The sequence below is a fragment of the Xyrauchen texanus genome, chromosome 9, assembly GCF_025860055.1.
Source record: "Xyrauchen texanus isolate HMW12.3.18 chromosome 9, RBS_HiC_50CHRs, whole genome shotgun sequence".
Taxonomy (NCBI): domain Eukaryota; kingdom Metazoa; phylum Chordata; class Actinopteri; order Cypriniformes; family Catostomidae; genus Xyrauchen; species Xyrauchen texanus.
The window spans coordinates 15,484,737-15,504,496 of NC_068284.1; the positions used below are offsets into that span (position 1 = coordinate 15,484,737).

The 19,760-nt window shown below is 37.9% G+C and overlaps 1 protein-coding gene across 4 annotated transcripts in view; it reads right to left on the reverse strand.

Moving 5' to 3' along the window:
* Positions 1–211: 211 nt before the first annotated feature.
* The window catches only part of tnk2b (tyrosine kinase, non-receptor, 2b), a 117,897-nt gene continuing 98,348 nt past the window's right edge, over positions 212–19,760 (reverse strand). For 3 of the 4 annotated variants that reach the window (XM_052134343.1, XM_052134344.1, XM_052134342.1), the window contains 6 exons: positions 17,178–17,372; positions 15,721–15,812; positions 12,594–13,993; positions 6,095–6,190; positions 5,525–5,652; positions 212–1,967 (listed from right to left, as the gene is read on the reverse strand). In XM_052134343.1, the coding sequence (XP_051990303.1) occupies positions 1,961–1,967; positions 5,525–5,652; positions 6,095–6,190; positions 12,594–13,993; positions 15,721–15,812; positions 17,178–17,372 (1,918 nt within the window). In that variant the 3' untranslated portion in view covers positions 212–1,960. Of the gene's footprint in view, positions 1,968–5,524; positions 5,653–6,094; positions 6,228–12,593; positions 13,994–15,720; positions 15,813–17,177; positions 17,373–19,760 lie in introns of those variants that run through there. The other variant, XR_007971277.1, reaches the window with a different exon arrangement.

Sequence of the window (19,760 nt, forward strand, 5' to 3'; positions counted from 1 at the left end):
CAGCCATGGCGTGACATGTAAAATCTGAGACCCGAAAGCTACACTAAAACATGATGACCTCAATGTAGAAAAACTATGAGATCTTCAGTCAATCTGGGATTCTGCAAGTGCAAGAGGAAGAAAGAAAATATTAAGACACTTTCATAGAAAAAGATTTTAAAAAAATGTGTTTTTAATAAAAAATACATTTATATATTTATATTATATACTTTATAAAATTCACATCATTATGCATCTTACACAATTAGGACACCAAGGTCCTAACTTGTAAAGCTATTCATAGTAAACCCATTTGAGCACATAGGTAGACTAGACTGAGGAGAAAAGAAATAAATTGTAAAACACATCAATAGAAACACAGGGTTATCATGCAACTCCACAAGCCCATTTCAGTCAACCTAAAACAGCATAAGGTAAGACTTGGGCAAGGCTCCACTGTTTACTGAATCTTCAGATGGTGACAGAAGCAGTCTCTGCACTTGAAACATTGGCACTGTGCTAGAAAGCAGCAAGGTGCAGTACGTCATCAAATGGTGTCCCATCAAAAACAACACAGAGGTTGCCATGGTAACAAATTCTATAAGCCCACTTCCAAGATTGCTAGGACAGAGGAAAGGGCTGCAGACAATGTTACTTCATGCACACAAAGCAGCTTCTACATGATACCCACACATACTACACTAAGCATTCACACAGAAAGACAGGGTGCTACAATACGCACAGAACACCATTGGACTTGGCCATATACCTTTGAATGATGTGTTGTACAGGAAAAAAAATATGTCTTAATTTATTTCTTACATTGCTGTGGGGTTGTGTGCTGGTCTCAAGTTTGTTATTCATTGGTCAATTTTCAAGCAGATTAATTTACAGTATGTATACAGGTAAGTTGAAACCACCTTACCATGAAGGTAAGATCTTCAACACCTGAGTGTTATTATATTCTCACAGAAAGAAAAAAATGCCAGTTCATAAGTTCTGAATAAAAACTGTACAGAAGCTACCATTTGAGAGTGAACCAAACCAAAACTTCATGTTATAGTTGTGCTAAATAACAGACAATAGCCTGGTTTAAATAAGAGCAATAACAAAAAATCAAAAAACACTAACAAGAAAATGTTCAGTCGCTTATTTGTGCTTTGGAGGTCTTAGGATGTGTTTTCAAGGGTTTTGTCTCTTATAAATACTTTCAGATCGGAAGCAGCATTGTGCAAATCAACATAAGAAATATTACCAAAGCTTTACTGATGACGGGTGTAAATGAGCTAAAACCAAAAACAGTGATTCATAGTGATGCATGAGCAAAGTAAAAAAAAAAAAAAGGTAAAAAGCTAAAATTAAAAGTAAAAAAGGCAGAGATGTTTATGTTTATGCCAACATGGGTGGAGACAGGATGATTTTTCAACATAAAGGGCCTGTTGAATTCATTTGAACTCAACTTAATAACAAATCATGAGTCAAGAGTCTGAACTTTAATTTGTTGCTGGTGACCCATACAAAAAGCAATAAAAGAAAAACAGCCAAATATCTGACAAAGACCAACAACACAAACATATAAGATGCAAATGTATAACCAAACATTTGATAATACAATATATACATACGTACAGGCTTTCATAAATGTCTACTCACCTCTCTTACTTGTATAAAATTATTTATGAAAATAAAAAAGCAGCACCTTGTTTTCCATCAGCTGTTATAAACTGGAAGAAAAAGAGCAGGTTCTTTCAACTTTGACCTGTGAACTTAGTATTGCACCCTAGAGAAGGATCTCTGACCAGACAACAAGAGGCCTGCAGGAGCACACTCACTGTCTTATGCATGTATACACAGTCAGATCTGGTGCTGGAGTGGAGGTAAAATGTGCTAGGAAAGAGTGCTTGGGTATTGGTCGGCTCTCAGCCCCTCTTTGCTCTTCATATGGGGATATCTCAACAGGGCACGAGGCTTTTCCAATGCATCAGTGTCTGTAAAGATGAAAAAATAAAATAATGATTGATGCATACAATTTTCACTGCATTTGACAAAAATCAGAAGACATCAGAATGGCAGCGAGACTAATACACAAGCAGATGAGGCAGAGCACAACTGACTTGCAGATTTTTTTTATCAAAATTAGGAGAGTACAATAAATTAATGTAAAAACAGAAATTGTAAATTGCAGATTAAATTAAAAGCCACACAAAAATGCCAGGAAAGCATCCTGAAGTGCAGTCCAGTACAAATGAGTAGTGAGTGTGTACAAACTTTTTTTCTTTTACAGGCAGCAATAAAATGACTTCAGAACAACACACACACACACACACACACACACACACACACACACACACACATATTGGGTTTCCATGTTTTATGTGGACTTTCCATAGACATAATGGTTTTTATACTGTACAAACTTTATATTCAATCCCCTAACACTACCCTTAAACCTAACCATCACATATTTTTTTGTACACTCAGCTCCTTGTCTGGAAGTTTCAGAACTGTCTAAAACAGATGGTAATCGAGGGTAGGAGCCGAAAGTGACAAACTAGGGAAAAATGGCCCCCATGATATATTTGCTACCTTAAAGGTTACCTACTGAAATTAATTCAGAGTTAATATAACATCTCTACAGTTAAGCTCTCAAAAATAGACTTAATATGAAGCTACCCGCAGGCTCAGAAGATGAATCTGCCTCTTATCCTGGTTGAGGGCTGATTTCGCCACAGTCTGAGTACAACACAGTTAATGTTGTAAAAATAGGCAATTATTTCCATGACAGATTTAAAAACAGCATGTTGCATGAAGTTTGAAAGGATCACACACTGTTTTGATGAATTCTAACATGAGCAATTGGGGTTCGAGTGAGGTGAATTAAACAGAATAAAAAAAAGCCTTGGCCAGAAAATAGAATCGGTTTATGACAAATCCATTTTTGCCATCAGCTCAAGCGAAATGGAAGATTTTTGGTATAGGAGTAAGATAAGGGGTATGGTTTTATGGAGAGCTAGGATGGCATTTCATAATCGTTCTGGAGCAGTTGACACGAAATGCCAAGCAGTGTCCTCAGGTGTGACAAGCTATTCTCCAGAATAGAACTATTTTTACAGCATTTTTCTAATTCTTGAAAAATAATTATTTACCTTGTACTTATTGAGACTGCGTAGAATATTTCTACTTTTAAAAATGTATTTGATACATTGTAGGACTAAGTTAACTACAAAAAAGCTATATAAATGTAAAATATAAATTAAGAAAACTGAAAAGAAATGCTGACAAGATCCAGTATCTTAAATATAAACATTTCTTCTAATACAGCATGTGGGTCATTCTTACAATTCAGTGACATGTTCGCTTTGAAACGTTTGGAAAATGAAATGTACTTTTATAAGTATCTTTTTAATTCTTAATTTAAGATGCATGTTAAAGGTTTGATAATTCAAAGTCAAGCTAAATGACTACAGCTAAATAAGCAAGATCAGGGTGGAAAATAACAGGGTGGACATTCAGTGGATAAATGAACCATTACACCATGGCCCATAATTGCTATTCAGCTAACATATTTGTAAACTTATAATTATTTTATAATATAAAACAACACCTTGGCACGCCTCACAGCTTCTGGCACACTGTAATTTGGAGTGACGAGACCGAAATAGAGCTTTATGGTCACAACCATAAGCGCTATGTTTGGAAAGGGGTCAACAAGTCCTATAGTGAAAAGAATACCATCCCCACTGTGAAGCATGTTGGTGACTCACTGATGGGGGGGGCCTCTAAAGGCACGGGTAATCTTGTGAAAATTGATGGCAAGATGAATGCAGCATGTTATCAGAAAATACTGGTAGACAATTTGCATTCTTCTGCACGAAAGCTGCACATGGGAAGCTATTGGACTTTCCAGCACAACAATGACCCTAAGCACAAGGCCAAGTTGACCCTCCAGTGGTTACAGCAGAAAAATGTGAATGTTCTGGAGTGGCCATCACAGTCTCCTTTGAGCCACTCTGAAGAGATCTCAAACGTGTGGTTCAGGCAAGACGACCAAAGACTTTGCATGACCTGGAGGCATTTTTCCAAGACAAATGTGCAGCTATACCACCTGCAAGAATTTGGGGCCTCATAGACAACTATTACAAATGACCGCACCCTGTCATTAAAGGGGTCATGACATGGGTTTTTTTATTGTATTATTATGTTCCCTTAGGTGCAATTATAGTATTAATATATTTTTTTTTAAGAAAAACTTTTAAAATCTAGTGATTTATGACCTTTTCCCACCCTGTTTCTCATCCTCTGATTCAAACAGTCTGTTTTGGGGGCGTTTTCCATTTAAGACTTCAGTGTTAACGCCCAGTGTTATGATTGGCTAACGTCAGTGCCTATGTATCAATTATTGACGCCCCAGCCAGAACAATATGCAAGTAAACTAAGTAAAAACACTGTGATTATTCATAATGAATGAAATTGCGCTTTAAAAAGTAGTTTAAAGTTTAAAATAGATTACTTACAGTTTAGCGTCGTTGTTGTTCCCAGAATAGTCGGCACGGACTTATCTTTGAGCAACAGTTTTCTGGCAAAGCCAGCATCATATTGAGATTTGTTCTCAAAACAGTCATCCTTAAAATGTACAGAACAAACGCTTAAGTTAACACTGCCGTGACTGGGACGTCCTCAAAAAATAAACTGCATCCATTTTTCCCTGACGTCTGGATCTTTCGGCAGCTTATTCAGAGGTTTTGTTTGACCACAGCCAGGAACAGCACATCTGTGTGGCATCGTAATTTTCCTGTGCACAAGTAGTCTCTGTCAGAGCTCGCTGTCCATCGACTGAACACTTGTGAGGCGCACGGCGATACGAAATGAGCGTAGTTGTCTTGTGCTGGAGGCGGTCATATGCAAACGCTGTTACGTCACTTCTAACCGACACGTCACTTCTAACCATGAATCCAGTACGAGCTGTATTTTGAGCTTGATTAAATAAATGATTCGTTTAGAATGGGGAGGACGTCTTAAAATATTAAACTTGCAGGACGTTTTAATGATACAAAGACCTCTTATATACCAAAAGATCAAGGCAAATTTGGTTTCTCATGTCATGACCCCTTTAATGCTAAAGGGTGCAATACACAGAATTAAGAACTAAGGGTATGCAGACTTTTGAACAAAGGTCATTTCATTTTTTTCTTTTTTGCCATGTTTTGTTTTATGATTGTGCCATTCTTTATAACCTACCGTTGAATATGAATCCCATAAGAAATATAAGAATTGTGTTTTGCCTGCTCACTCATGTTTTCTTTAAAAATGGTACATATATTACCAATTCTCAGAGGTTATGCAATCTTTTGCGCACAACTGTATTAAAATTAAAATCGGATGAAATAAAAAATAATGAATGCCACAACTTGTACTGGGGACTCAAATGTCACCTAATTGTAGGAATGAACCTTGTATGTTAAAAAGGTTTCATGTAAGGAATTAATTTAATAAGTAAAAAAAAACAGTAGGGGGCAGCATGGACCAACAGGAGAGAAAACCCTACCTCAGCTTGACTGTGCCATAGGAGTCCAACAGTTGGGTGCTGGCCAACTCCAGGTTCCAGTCATACATCTCTAGAATCTTATGACAATCCACCCTCGTCTTCAACCCCAAACAGAAGAGCTGTTCCACCTTTGAATCAGAATGGGTGAAATGGACAGAGAGCAAGAGAAGAAAGTAATACATTAATTTACCTCATTAATGTCCTCAATGAACCCCAGGTGCTCAACGGGCAGTTTATGAACTAGTCCAATGGCCATAAATGTAATAAAAGGGTTTTATTAACATGATTTGTTAGCAAATACTAGTAAAATACACCAGTTATTGTGTTTCTATAAGAATGAACTCAAGAGATTCTGGCTTAAAAGAACCCTATTTATCACTGCCTGCATATATCCTTTAGTTTGTTTTGGTTTATATTAGTATTTTACCTCCAGCTTCTGTGAAAGAAATGTCCCATAGACAGAGGAGGGACGTTTCCAGTGTCTTTTTCTGGCTGATTACTTATTGATTTAATTATAATTAGATTAAAACTAACCAGGAAGTAAGCCATGACAGCAGTAATGGCTGATACCTTCAAGTAATGCACAGCCTTCTGCACGTTCCAGCTGTGGTTCTGTAAAGCTGTCTGACATTCTTCAATTGTTACTCCATGGACAGCCTCCTGCACCTAAACAGGGCAAATCCAACCAATCAGCTCTGTCATGCTATGAGAATAAAACAGAAAAACGAGCTCTGTTCAAAACCCTTATGCAAAGGCTGTTTCAAAAAGTAGGCAGCATAATTGTATGCATTTGAAAGTGCTGAAATTATACACTATATATACTTTTCCTGTCAAAATACATGTATTTCCTTCTACTAGGAAAGAAAACAAAACAATATGTAACAATATAAATCTTTATATTTCAAAGTATAAAGATAAAAATGCACTAAAATAGCACCAATTCAAATAAATTTAAATGTTTGCCAAAGTCTAATTGGGAGGTTGACTAATTGAAAGAACTAGTCACTAACATTTTCATTGCAATGGATATTAAATCTCTTAAACTCTCATCCTCCACAATATTAATCTGCCAGATAGACTGTGGCTATCTGCATTACTACATTACGGAGAATAGCAAAGGTGTTATAGACCATGGGAAGTGTTTTTGGGGTAGACCAGGCATGCTAAAGAGAGACGAACTCCGTCCCTCCAGGGAAGGCTCTCCTCTCTAGTAATTTGGCTCACAGTGATAGTATTTGACTAACTGGGTCTCAGGTCAGGAAGCAATCAAACTGGTTAATCTGAACATCTGCTAGCTGCCTTGAGACATCACACAAGTCATATAAACTACAACTCACAGAGACTGCATCACTAGATTTCATATAGAGACTGTCTGTTCCCCCGAAATACCAGACACAAACCTCTCAATAAATCATTTACAAAAAGTGATTAAGGTCAAACTTGAAAAAAAAAAAAAAGAAATAGCCAGATAAACATCATAAAAAGGTAGGGTTACTAAACATTAGATCTCTTTCAACCAGTGGTGATTTCTCAGGGCCAGCAAAGCCTTCTCTGCTGGGTGTAAATTGCCTAAAAAAAATTTTTTTTTCATCCTTTCCTTCTCATTGACCTTTTTGCCAATGCATTTTCAATCACTTTCTACTCCTAATTCATCTACAAATGAATAGCAAAAAACTAAAAGTTTATCCAATCAGAATTTATTCCTCGATGCTTACAAGCAAAGTGTGACAACTGTCTCACAAATCGCCTGCCCCAAGCCATGCTCCTCAGCCGAAGCAGCGTGCGAGTCTGAGCTACACCCTGTCAGGCCTTCAGAATTTCCACAGAATCACTCAACATTGCAGTTAATAGGCATCTAAAGTCAGATTGTCAGATTCATCAGCCAGTCAGATTGATTGATTTGTTTGGGTGTGGTCTTTAGGATCTATTCCTGTCCAGGACATCTAGCTGGCCTTGAGTGACACAATCACGCTTTAAGTGAAGAGCGCGAAATCTTGCTGACAAGTCGGATGTCATCACTGCTGTTATTGCCGTTGAGAAAGAGATCCTTATGGATTTAAAAACCTGAGGTGTTCCGCATGATCGAGCGATTGATTAATTAAACAGGAAAGAAGGATTGATTTTCACTTCTAGTAAATCTGTAAGTGCTTTTTGCATTGTTATAGCAGAATCAGGAGTTTTCTAAATTAGGCTGCTTGAGCATTCAGTGTCAGATCAAGTTTTGAAAATTAACCATGTACCCTGACAAAACAAAATTTATGGCAAGCCAATTTTAATTCACAAATATTATTAGAGAGGTTTTTCTTGGTATTAGACCTCCTTGGTTCTGGCTTTCGTGCGTGGAATTGTTTTAAAAATGTCAATTGGTATTATAAGTTGACTGCCACGTGATGTATGATGGGCATACGGCATCTTGTTCATTGTGAAACTGTGTTTTCTTAATGTCATGAATTGCACTGAAGGCCTAGACTTAAAATGCTTTCAACCAAAGCACTAATTCTAAATTAAATTATTTCAGATCATAGTTTGGATGTGCTCTGCTTGACTGAAAACTGACTTAAACCAGAAGAATATATTAGTTTAAATGAATCTACTCCCCCAGGTTATTGTTATAAACATGAGCCTCGTCTGAAGGGTCGAGGAGGAGGTGTTGCTGCAATATACAGTGAAGTTTTTGGTGTTACTCAGAGGACAGGACATACATATAAGTCTTTTGAACTAATAATGCTTAATGTGACCGTCAGATATAAATGAAAAAATCACTTTCATATTTTGCCCTTGCTACAGTTTATAGATCACTCGGGCTGTACTCGGCTTTTCTATCAGATCTTGTAGTTACTGTAGATAGAGCTTAAATTGTGGTGACTTCAACATTCACACAGATAACGAAAATGACACATTGGGATTAGCATTTATTGATATTCTCAACTCTCTTGGGAGTCAGACAAAACGTGACAGGACCTACTATAAAAATTCTACCGCAGAGCGTTGACATCTCAGATCATTGCCTCATCACATAAGGGTACAAAACAAAGTAACATGTAATGTACTAGAGGTACAAAACTTTTCTCTACTTCAATCTATGCAAAAATGCAATGAAGTTGTAAATCAAACATATACATTTAAAATGCCCTAAGTCCAAAAGAGGGTGCAAAGATTACATTACAAACTAAATAGCACCTTGTTTTTATTATTGCAAAATAAATAAATAACAATTCTGTAAAAAAATAAATGAAACTATTTAGTTTCAAACATGCTAATTCAAAAGCAAAACGAGCAAAAATAAGCTTAATTAACAGTTTTATGTCAACTTAGTTTTGCCCTGGTAGGCAATAAAAAAATAAAATAATAATAATTTTAATTAAATTAAAAAATATATATTTTTAATTAAAACATTGTGGCCTTCAGAGTCTCTTGTAAAAATTGCTTCAAGATTTTAAAGTAATTATTCAAGAGCCAGTAATTCAATAGAGAACAGAGTAAACAGTGTTTTACATTTTTCATCAACCGTAATTAAACATTTAAAAAATTACAATATAAAACATTAAAAAAGTTATTTAATTCAAAATGAAACTATTAAATATTTTACACTCTTTCTGTGTGATTATTAGATATACATTAATACTAATTTGATGCAGTAAGAATGCCTAAATCCTATAACAAACAGCATTCAGCTTATATTAATTTCAACATCACACAGATCTAACAGAATTTGTCCTATCAGTTTATACATTAACATCTGTGTTTGCTTTAATACCTCGTCAATACAGTACAGATTTAATCCCATGTGTTTACACTCTCGTAATTCATTAACAGAAGTGTTTACATTAATATCACCAAAAGAGGGATATTTTGATTAAGAACAGAACAGAGCAGAGCAGTCTCATGCAGGAGTCCTGCATTCTTCACAAGACACACGCATGTGAGTGTTGGAAAATAGCCGGCTGTAATCATACAGCACATGGGTAGCAACTTTAGTCAGATCTAATTAATGGCAGTATTTTTTTAGCATCAGTTGGTGGCTATTAAAATATTGAACTTTGCAGAGTTTCCGTCACACTCCTAGCTAATTGTGGCTGCACCCTGCAGTTTGTAATCCACTATGCTGGACAAACGTCTTTGGCTGTTGTGTTTTAGCTTACTCAACATCTCATACAGGAGTGCTGTGTTTTGTAGATGCCATTTTTAGTTTAAAAGATCAACATTAAAAAACTGCATCTTGAAGTGAATTTCTCATTTAAATTTGACTGCCTTACAAAAGGCATGCCACGGGAATGTTAATAAACATAGCAGAATCGTTGTTATTTAGAAATGAGATTATGTGGGTGTTTGAATAGAGCTCTTTTAACGATTAATCTAGCAGCTCTACATCACACTATTGTTCAGGTAGAATCACTAAAGATAGCTTCATTAATAATCTTGCAGAATTGTCTCTCTCAGTAAGCCAAAAAGACTAGAAGAACTTGATGTAATAACAGAAAACATAATATATAACAGTCTTCTCTAGCACTTTTGATAGTGTTGCCCCCCTTTGATTAAAGAAAAAAAGCCCTGCACCTTGGTGCAATGATCACACTCATGCTCTCAAGAGTGCAGCTCGGAAAATGGAGTGCAAGTGGAAGAATAAAAAATTAGGAGGTAGTTCACGGTCCATGGAAGGATAGTGTCTGTAGCTATAGACAGGCGCTAAAAGCTGCAGGTCAGCATATTATAGCAAACTCATTGAAAATAAACACAACGATCCTAGGCGTTTATTCATTACAGTTAGGAATCAAGCATCGACTGAACCAGATATTCGTTCGCAGCACAATATTAATGACTTCATGAATTTCTTTTCTGATAAAATAGAAATCATCAGAAATACATTTGGAATAATTCAATGAACTATCATTTCACCTCAGAAAACAGTGTCTCAAATTTCCTCATGAGCAACTTAAATCCTTTGCTGTCATAGTTCATGAAGTGCTAACAAAACTTGTAAAAAATTAAAAGCCACACATGCATGTTAGGTCCAAAATCAACTAAGCTCTAAAAAAAGGTATTCCCTGTAATCTCAGAACATTTTCTTAATATTATTAACTCCTTGCTATCCTTATGAAATGTCCCAAGAAACTTTAAATGGCAGTTATCAAACCACTTATTAAGAAGCCACAGCTTGATCCTGCAGAACTAGCTAATTATGGACTGATTTCAAATCTCCTATTTATGTCAAAAATACTAGAAAAGTTAGTGTTATCCCAACTAAGTTCATTTATACAGAGAAATTGCATATATGAACAATTTCTGTCAGGATTTAGGCCTCCTCACAATACAGAGACTGCGCTTATCAGAGTTACAAATTACTTGCTCTTATCATCTGATCACGGCTGCATTTCTCTTCTAGTGCTTTTAGATCTTAGTGCTGCCTTCGACACGATAGATCACGTCATTCTCTTGAATAGGGTAGAGAATGATGTTGGTATTTGTGGACTTGCATTAGCATGGTTTAGGTCCTATTTATCAGACCACTACCACATTGTTTGTGTAAATGAGGAATTGTCAAATCAAGCAAACGTTAAGCGTTGAGTGACACAGGGATCAGTATTAGGGCCTCTGCTTTTCTCCTTATACATGCTTCCCCTGGAAGATATTATCAGGATTCATGGAGTAAGTTTCCACTGTTATGCTGATGATACCCAACTTTATATTTCTACTATAAAATTTCACAATTCTCCAAATTAGCAGAGTGTATAAATGAAATCAAAGATTGGACGGCCAGAAATTTCCTTCTACTCAATTCTGACAAAACAGTGATACTAATTATTGGACCAAAAACCTCCAAAAGTAAGCCGCTAAAATATAAATTGACTCTAGATGGATGTACTGTTACGTCGTCTTCTACAGCGAACAACTTAGGTGGTATATTTTATAACAATCACATCACATTTCCAATGTTTGTAGAACAGCATTCTTCCACCTCAGAAATATTGCTAAGTTACAACACATGCTCGCTGTTGCTGATGCCGAAAAACTAATTAATGTGTTCATGACCTCAAGACTAGATTATTGTAATGCATTACTGGGAAGATGTCCAGCAAGATCAATAAATAAACTTTAACTGGTTCCAAATCCAGCTGCCAGAGTGCTGACTAGAATCAAGAAATATGAAAATATTTGCCCCATTCTATCATTGTTACATTGACTACCTGTTAAAATTTCAAAATAATTATACAGTTCTGTTAACTACATACAAAGCTTTGAATGGTCTATCGCCACAGTACATCAGTGACATTCTGTCATGCTATATTACAACACGTTCATTACGATCACAAAATTCTGGCCTGTTAATAGTCCCTAGAATATCAAAATCCACAAAAGGAGGTAGATCCTTTTCCCATTTGGCTCCTAAACTATGGAATAGTCTCCCTAACACTGTTTGGGACACAGACACACTCACTCAGAGTCTAGAGTAAAGACTCATCTTTTTAGCCAGGCATACACCTAATTTATCCATCAACACAATTAGGCTGCTTTAGTTACGTCTGCCAGAACCAGAAAAAATTCTCAGAAGCATTTCTCATAATCTATAAATCTGCAATAAATTGAATGGCATCTATGATAATATTATTCTATTTGTTTCTGTGTCTCAACTTTTATAAATGTTTTTTATCTTGGCAACATGCTAACAGTTAAATACTGGAATCAAGTCTCCTGTGTGTCTTGCACTATTTTTGTAGAATGCACAGTTGCTGCCTATATAAAGCACCCAAAATCAGTCACTTATAAGGTTCCATTTCATTCAGCCAAAGCATTGGCAAATGCAGGCAGTAGATAGCAAGGCAGCTCACTACATTTTGGAACAGAGCTATTGGCTATAGGCATGCTGCCCACTATAATGAGATAACAATTAAACATGACAAATACCCTCAATCAACACCACACACAGACAATCCAAGCCAACCATCAATCACTGTTTGACATAAAAAGGAGTAATGCATGGCAATCATGCATGTTTATGGTGAATACACATCTTCTTCTCAAAGTTCAAGAGTGTAATAAACGATCTGTGCAATATCTTCAAATCACTCACCAGTCTGACTTTGTCATGTGTGCCGATGCTGTCAGTCCTGCTAAATAAGCCATCAGTGCTGCCTGTGCACAGGCTGAGAGAGTTCTTCAACCCTCCTCTACATCCAGAGACTGTCAGACTGCTGTTGTTATTGGAAGAGAAGTTGGACTTGAGCTCCCCTGGTTGATGAACCATGGGCTTGACGGTGGCTGTGTTAAAATGCTTCTTCTCCTCACCACTCTCTGCTTCTCTGAAGAACTTATTGTAGCGGTCTAGATACGAAGGCCTCTCTGGCAGGAGGTAGTAGTGTGTATTGCTGACTTTCTTGCCATCACGCACGATAGGCAGAATGCAGGGCCCTTTGGCTGGCTCCTTGTCTTTGCCTTGCGCCTGTATGACCTTGGGCGCAGCATATTTGGGATCTGAGGCGAAGCTCTGAGTGGTTGGCATGAATTTAGCGGGAGAGGTGGAGAGGTAGGATGAGCCATAGATGGAGGCGGATGAGCAGAAGCTGCCGTGGGTCTGCGGGGATCCCACGTGTGGGCTGGGCGTGCGTGAGCCTGGTTGGGAGAGGGGCTCTCGAGGAGGGATCTGGGGTGGACGCTCTTTGTCCTCCTCGTTTCCCGAGACTGGGGAGAACTCACCAGACCAGCGTGCATACTCGCCACCTGTGCGTTTGACTGGACGAGGTGGGATGGGGATGCGTGGTGGTATCTGGGGTTTGTCTTCGGAAAAGGTTAGGACAATTTGTCGATGTGGCTCCAGCCCAGGACTGGTAGAGCTCACGGGTACATTAAGATGCCTCATACACTCCTGCTGCAGCTCTTGGAAGATTTCAACAGACTGGGAAAAGGTAGAGGCATGGCTCTGCCTGCAGGGCAAAAATAAATTGTCTTCTATATGAGCTTTTCCCTCTCCAATGGGAGTACAGGGCGTGCGTGGAGAGCAAGGTTCATCAGCTCCACGATCCGCACTGTTGATGGAGCTTACTTCAATGTCATCCTCGTCTTGTGCTACATCGTCATAGGCTGGGGGTGGAGGTAGGGGTCGAGCATCCCAATCCACAACTGGTGTAGGGTGAAGGGGGCGAGGTAAAGAGCATGAGGGGCTCTGAGGAGGAGTTCTGTCTAAAATATTCTCTGCATCCAGGGCAAGTTTAGCAAGGGTGGGGATTTGGACCTCCACCACAGGAGAAGGAGAAGGTGTGGCTGATGGGAGCTCTTCCCCAAAGTCTATCAGAGATACCTCTGTGGGAGTGCTGCCCCCTGGAGTCCGCACACCATAAGTGGAACGATCACCTATCTTGGTAGCAGAGACCCAAGCAGCTGGTTTGAGTTTAAGGCCCTTTTTCTTTAAAGAGAGTCGATGAAGGCCTAAGGATGTTTGGTCCTCGTCCTCAGCAACAGCGTCATAGCAGGGTTCTGTCCACATGAAGAAAAATAAAGGCACAATCAAATGTCTTATCTGTTGAGCAAAAAAGTAGTGAGAGAGGAAACTGAATCCTCAGAGTGTCACTGTAACAAAGGCCAAATACTAACTGCAAAGTTTTGGGATTGACAACCGCATTTAAGGCAATCATGATTGCATTCGTCTGACAGGGGGGTGCACGAGATGATCGTCTGATGGGAATTGTGTTCCGCGACTGCTATTGGGTCCTTCAATTACATATAACATGCGAGGAAGGACAGCCGGCTGACTTTTTGTTTGCCCCTATTAGAGGTTGGTGCCCTATGCAGATGCCATAATCTGCGTATAGAGAGTGGCGGTCCTGAATGCAGTCTTCTAAAAAATGCAGTTATTATATTTTGTTTTAATTTATCCCCTTTTCTCCCAATTTGGAATGCCCAATTCCCACTACTTAGTAGGTCCTCGTGGTGGTGCAGTTATTCATCTCAATCCAGGTGGTGGAGGACAAGTCTCAGTTGCCTCCGCTTTTGAGACCGTCAATCCACGCATCTAATCACATGGCTCGCTGTGCCTGACACCGCAGAGACTCACAGCATGTGGAGTTTGGCCTAATCATGACAATGAGAAGGTTCCCCCATGTGACTCTACCCTCCCTAGCAACTTTGGCAAATTTGGATGCTTAGGAGATCTGGCTGGAGTCACTCAAATGCCCTGGATTCGAACTTGCGACTCCAGGGGTCTGAATGCAGTTTTGACATCCGTAAATATCCGATCTCTGTGTGTACAAACAGAACTAAGCACACAGAAGAGTGGCAACTGTTGCAAGCTGCAGTGTGCATGTGGCCAACAATGAATAATTTTTCCTGACTAATTATTTTAGAGTAAAAATATGGGAAACTGTCATTAGGGTATTCCACATAAAAGAAAAAATGAACGATACACCCAACAGGATCTCATAGGAGCCTTTTCCTAGCAGTTAGACCATAGCAAATACACAACAAACAGATAAAATGAGCTTAAAACAGGAGCAAATAAAAAAGAGAGAGTATAAATGAATGGGAGCAAGCAAAAAAAAAAAGTTGTACAATACAGATGTGCTGTACCTTTGAGGAGGGGTGCTAGGAGTGAACAGAGGGGGCATGAGCAGTGCTTAAACTGAACTGAGGGTCCACACTTACTCTTAACCAGCAAAGATGGCTGAGGGGGCCGAGGGTGAGACTCCTCTGCAGAGTGAGCGAGCAAGTGCGAGAGAGAGACAGAGCATATGCAAAGAAGTTTAGGGGGTAGGAAAAGAAAAAACAGGAACAAAGCATAATAGAAGTGGGTAAGAAGCACAATGCACGAGGACCTGTCTTAAAAAAAGCAGTGAACTGAAAACACCAAACCAATTTTTGCTTTAGTAAGTTGTAGTTTGTTTGTGATTCATGCATCAGGATTAAAAAATAATAATAATTCAGACTGATCCGCTAATGAAAAATTCAGACAGTTTCAAAAATGTTTTGAAAAGAACACAGTCAAAAGAATGATTTGCTTTTAGTGCAGAACATAACTAGGAAAATATACTGTTTATTCACTACAGAAATTTCTATGACTTTCCATGACCGTGATTTTATTAATTTCCATGACCCTTCCAGACCTAGAACACAATTTAAAAATGACATGATATTATTCCACAGGGTACCCACAATCATGGAAAACATGCAAATGTTCAGACAGTTGTAAATGAAAAGCATTCGCTCACTCTTAGTGCGTCCAGATAGCTGTGTTGGTCTGGCAGAGTTTAGGTCAAGCCCCAGCACATCTGGAGGATCCATTGGGTTACCAAGATATAGACTGCAGAAGGAGCAGAAAAACAGAAGCAGCCCACCAGTGTATATATGATATCATATCTTAGCCTTTTTTTCTTTTTTTTTTTTTTTTTTAAGTTTACAACAAAACCAGGCTCTGGAACCTTGCCATTTGAAGATTTGATAACACTGTATAACCAATGTAATACAAAGACGTTTCAGGTTTTAACCGACAAACATATATTTCACTGGATGTTTAATCGAGGTATTTACAGCTGTGACATTATCAGTTGATAAATCAGGGTTATGGAAGTGACATAGTGTGCTGTGTTCTACTGCCCTCTTGTGCTGATGAAGCAAAGTGCTTTTATTCTGTTGGCATGTGTAAAGACTTGGGCCATGGCTCCACATAAGTGAATGTGACACTTTACTTATTGGCCATGACAGAGGCATCTGTCATCTAATGTGTGACCCACAACATTTAATCTTATAGGTGAGGGTATTATATCACTGCAGCAGCAGCTATTCATATATACCCACTACAAACTAAAAATACATTATACTCAAATTCCTCTGTATTTCAGCAGCTAGCTGGTTATAGAGGTATTTATTATCATTAAAATTTGCAGTAGTATTGTGGAAGGCCAATTATAAAAGAGAAAGATGGTTCTGTGGGAGGATAGCAGGGCATTCAGAATTACAGAATGAACATGTTATGAGTGGACAGTGCATAACCAACAATGTGACTGTGATATAGTAGACACATTCAAACTAGTGACAGACCGATACATCAACCAGGGATTATATTGTATTCACTTCATCGATAAAAACTGATGTCTCTCAATTATTACAGTTTGAAAATGTATAGAGAGCCTTGCTAAAGAATAACACATTTGTATTTTTTTTATTTATGAGTGAACTTGAACTTTTATTGTATACAATATTTAAAATATTGTGTAAATATCAATCTCATTTGGTATAATAAAAAATGTTTGTGTCATATTTTATATGGCATTATCCCAGCCACCACATTCTCTAAATCTTGGCATGAAACACTGAAACGGGAACAGGGCACAAGATTTAGCCATTTTATCAGCATTAGATTGGCTAACAGAATAAACAGAAAGCAAACATGGATAGTTGTAAATGGATAGTGCACATCCATTTGTATTTTTTTAGTGAAACTTGAAAAAATATTTTGTAAAATGAGTGTTCATTTAAATTAAGCAGTTTTGCACATATCTTATTTGCTATGATTAAATTGAATTATGTATTGGCCACTCTGCTCTCTAGAAATTTGTGTCGGCCATTGAAAAACCCATGTCGTTCAACCACCACAGAAAAGCCTGCCAGGAGCAATAGTGTGAAGATACAGACAGTGCCAGTATGAGTTAACATTTAAGGAACTCACTCATCAATCCTGTCAGGAAAGCCCCAGCAGTGGTGAGGGTTACTGTCTCCATGTCCCGTGTGGATGAAACTGTTCTTCAGTGGACGGCTTATGTCATGGGCAGAGAGGCCCGCTACTGATGTGACGGTGTTCCTGGGAAACTGACCAACCTTCAGCGTACGCTTGTTCTGACCTCTCCACCAGTAGTTCTCAGCCCTGCAGAAGAAATGGAGAATGTTCTAGCGCAGGGGTCTTTTTTCACTAAGGAGCCAATTGTTCAATTTTTGTTGATGCATTGTTTTGAAAGAGCCATAGGGATGTCCCGATCCCAAGTATTGCATCGGAGCCTATATGGGCATTTTTTAACTGATCGGGGATCGACAAACAGCCGATCACCTTACTCCTATCATTTAGTCAGCTGAGCACAATTTGTGGAAGAGTGTAAACTGACAAATAACTAAGAATTAAAACCCCGTGGCCAAAATGTCAGCAGTGTGGAAATATTTTAAACAAGAAAGCGGAGACTGCCCAACACCCACTTCAAATATCTGCAATCCGATCGTTTCGCAAGGCGGTAGCAATAGAGATGTGTTCAATACGACCATTTTGATACGACATCTTAAAACTAAGCATGAAACGGAATACGGCGAGTTCACTAAAACATCACAGGAAAAGGCTGCTGCGCCGAAGCAACAAACACTGGACAAAACTTTTAAAAGGAAGGGAAAATATCATCGAGAGAGCGAAAAAAACTAAATGATTACAGAGAAAGTGGTTGAATTCATAGCTTTGGACAACCAGCCCATCTCTGTGGTAGAGAATGCAGGTTTTTGGCCGTCTTTTGGAGCTTTTGGATCCGCGCTATGCCCTGCCATCTCGACACCGCCTTACCAGAGCTGTACAGTAAGGTTCATGACAACCCACAAGGTGATTTAAAACATAATGTGACTGCAGTTAGTTTTACAACAAACATTTGGAGCTCTGACGTTTGCCCCATGTCATTGCTCAGCCTCTCTGCAAACTGGATTGATTCCTCCGTTTGATTAAGCGTGCAGTATTAAATGCACACCAGTTTCGTGGGTCTCATACAGCCGATTATGTAAAACAGGCCATCGAGGAGATGCTGAACATGTTGGAAATAAACAAGTAATTGCTATTTTGTGTGACAACGCAAGGAATATGTTTTGAATTAGTTTTATTGACTTCATTATTGTTGAACTTGGGCTTGTTCAAGTGTAACTGTTTACACCACATTCTAGAGTAATTGCAAGAAGTTTTTATAGAATAAATGTTTTGTTGTGACTATTCAAGTCAAGCTGATTACACCATTTGTAAATGTAAGTAAGATTATATTCATCCATACAAAACTGGATTTGTAATTTAGTTTTGTACCTGAATATTAAAGTTAAAATAAGCTATATTACACCATTCTAAGTAGAAGTTGATTTTATATGTGAGTTTTATAAAAAAAATGCTAGCTGCACTAAGTTAAATGCATTAAGCTGAAGACATCTTTTAGTTACTTTGTTTACTTAGTTATTTTTGTAAACACAAAAACATCTCTATTATCTTGGCAAATACAAGTATCTGATCGGGACTTGGTATCAGCAGATATTTAATATTTAAATATCGGATCCAAAAAAGCTGATCGGGACATCTCTAATTGCAAAAACTGATAATTTACTATTTTCAATAAAATAACATGTTTATTGTGCCCATATACTACACAAAATAAAAAATAAATAAAAAAATGCAACAATTAAAAGTAACATGTTGCAATATGGAATTGAGTACATGTTTGTGCAGGTCTCCATACAATTATGTAATTTGACATTTGTTCATGAAAAAGTGAACTTCCTGATAGGGATGGGTAATATGTAAAAATATGTTAATGATAATCGCCTTAAAACAATTACTGTGATATCCAATTATATCGTCAACACCCCTGCCCAGGGTCAGTGAATGTTTTTACTTTATTGATTTTGTTTAAAAATAAAATCTATTTATTGAAACACAAAAGACTTAAACAAAAGACATTTATAAATTAAAATGACACTTTAAACTAAACGAAAAATGCTATTAAAATAATGGTGATCAAAAAATCTTATATATCCTCCTCCGCAAAACCAAACATTTACCGTCTCCAACAGCCCTATTTGTCATCAAGCATCCGTCAATGAAAACAGGTGAAAAATTACTAATAGTCTACAAAAAGCCAATTATACATTTCAAGATAATAACAATCATAATAAAAAAAGCCTAATACATTTCCCTGTGTTCCCAAAATAATGTTGCCAAATGTGCGTTCTTATCAAATGTGTTTGTATTGCAGTTAATGCTGCCTAAAGAAAAAAAAAGGTTCAAGGTGTCTTATTATTTTTATATCTGCATTTGGTTCTTCAAACGTTTCTTCAAATGTGCGTCTTTGTGTCTAATTTCTTATATATCATATATCACTCCAAACAGAGTATGTGAGCGGTGCGTTGTCGAAGCGGAGCGAGGAGTGGAGCGGCATGAATTTGCCTGGAGCGAGGAGTGGGTTTTTAAAAAAAAATCGTAGAATCATTGTTTTCTCTCGCTATAAGAGCGCTCCACTAATGCTTA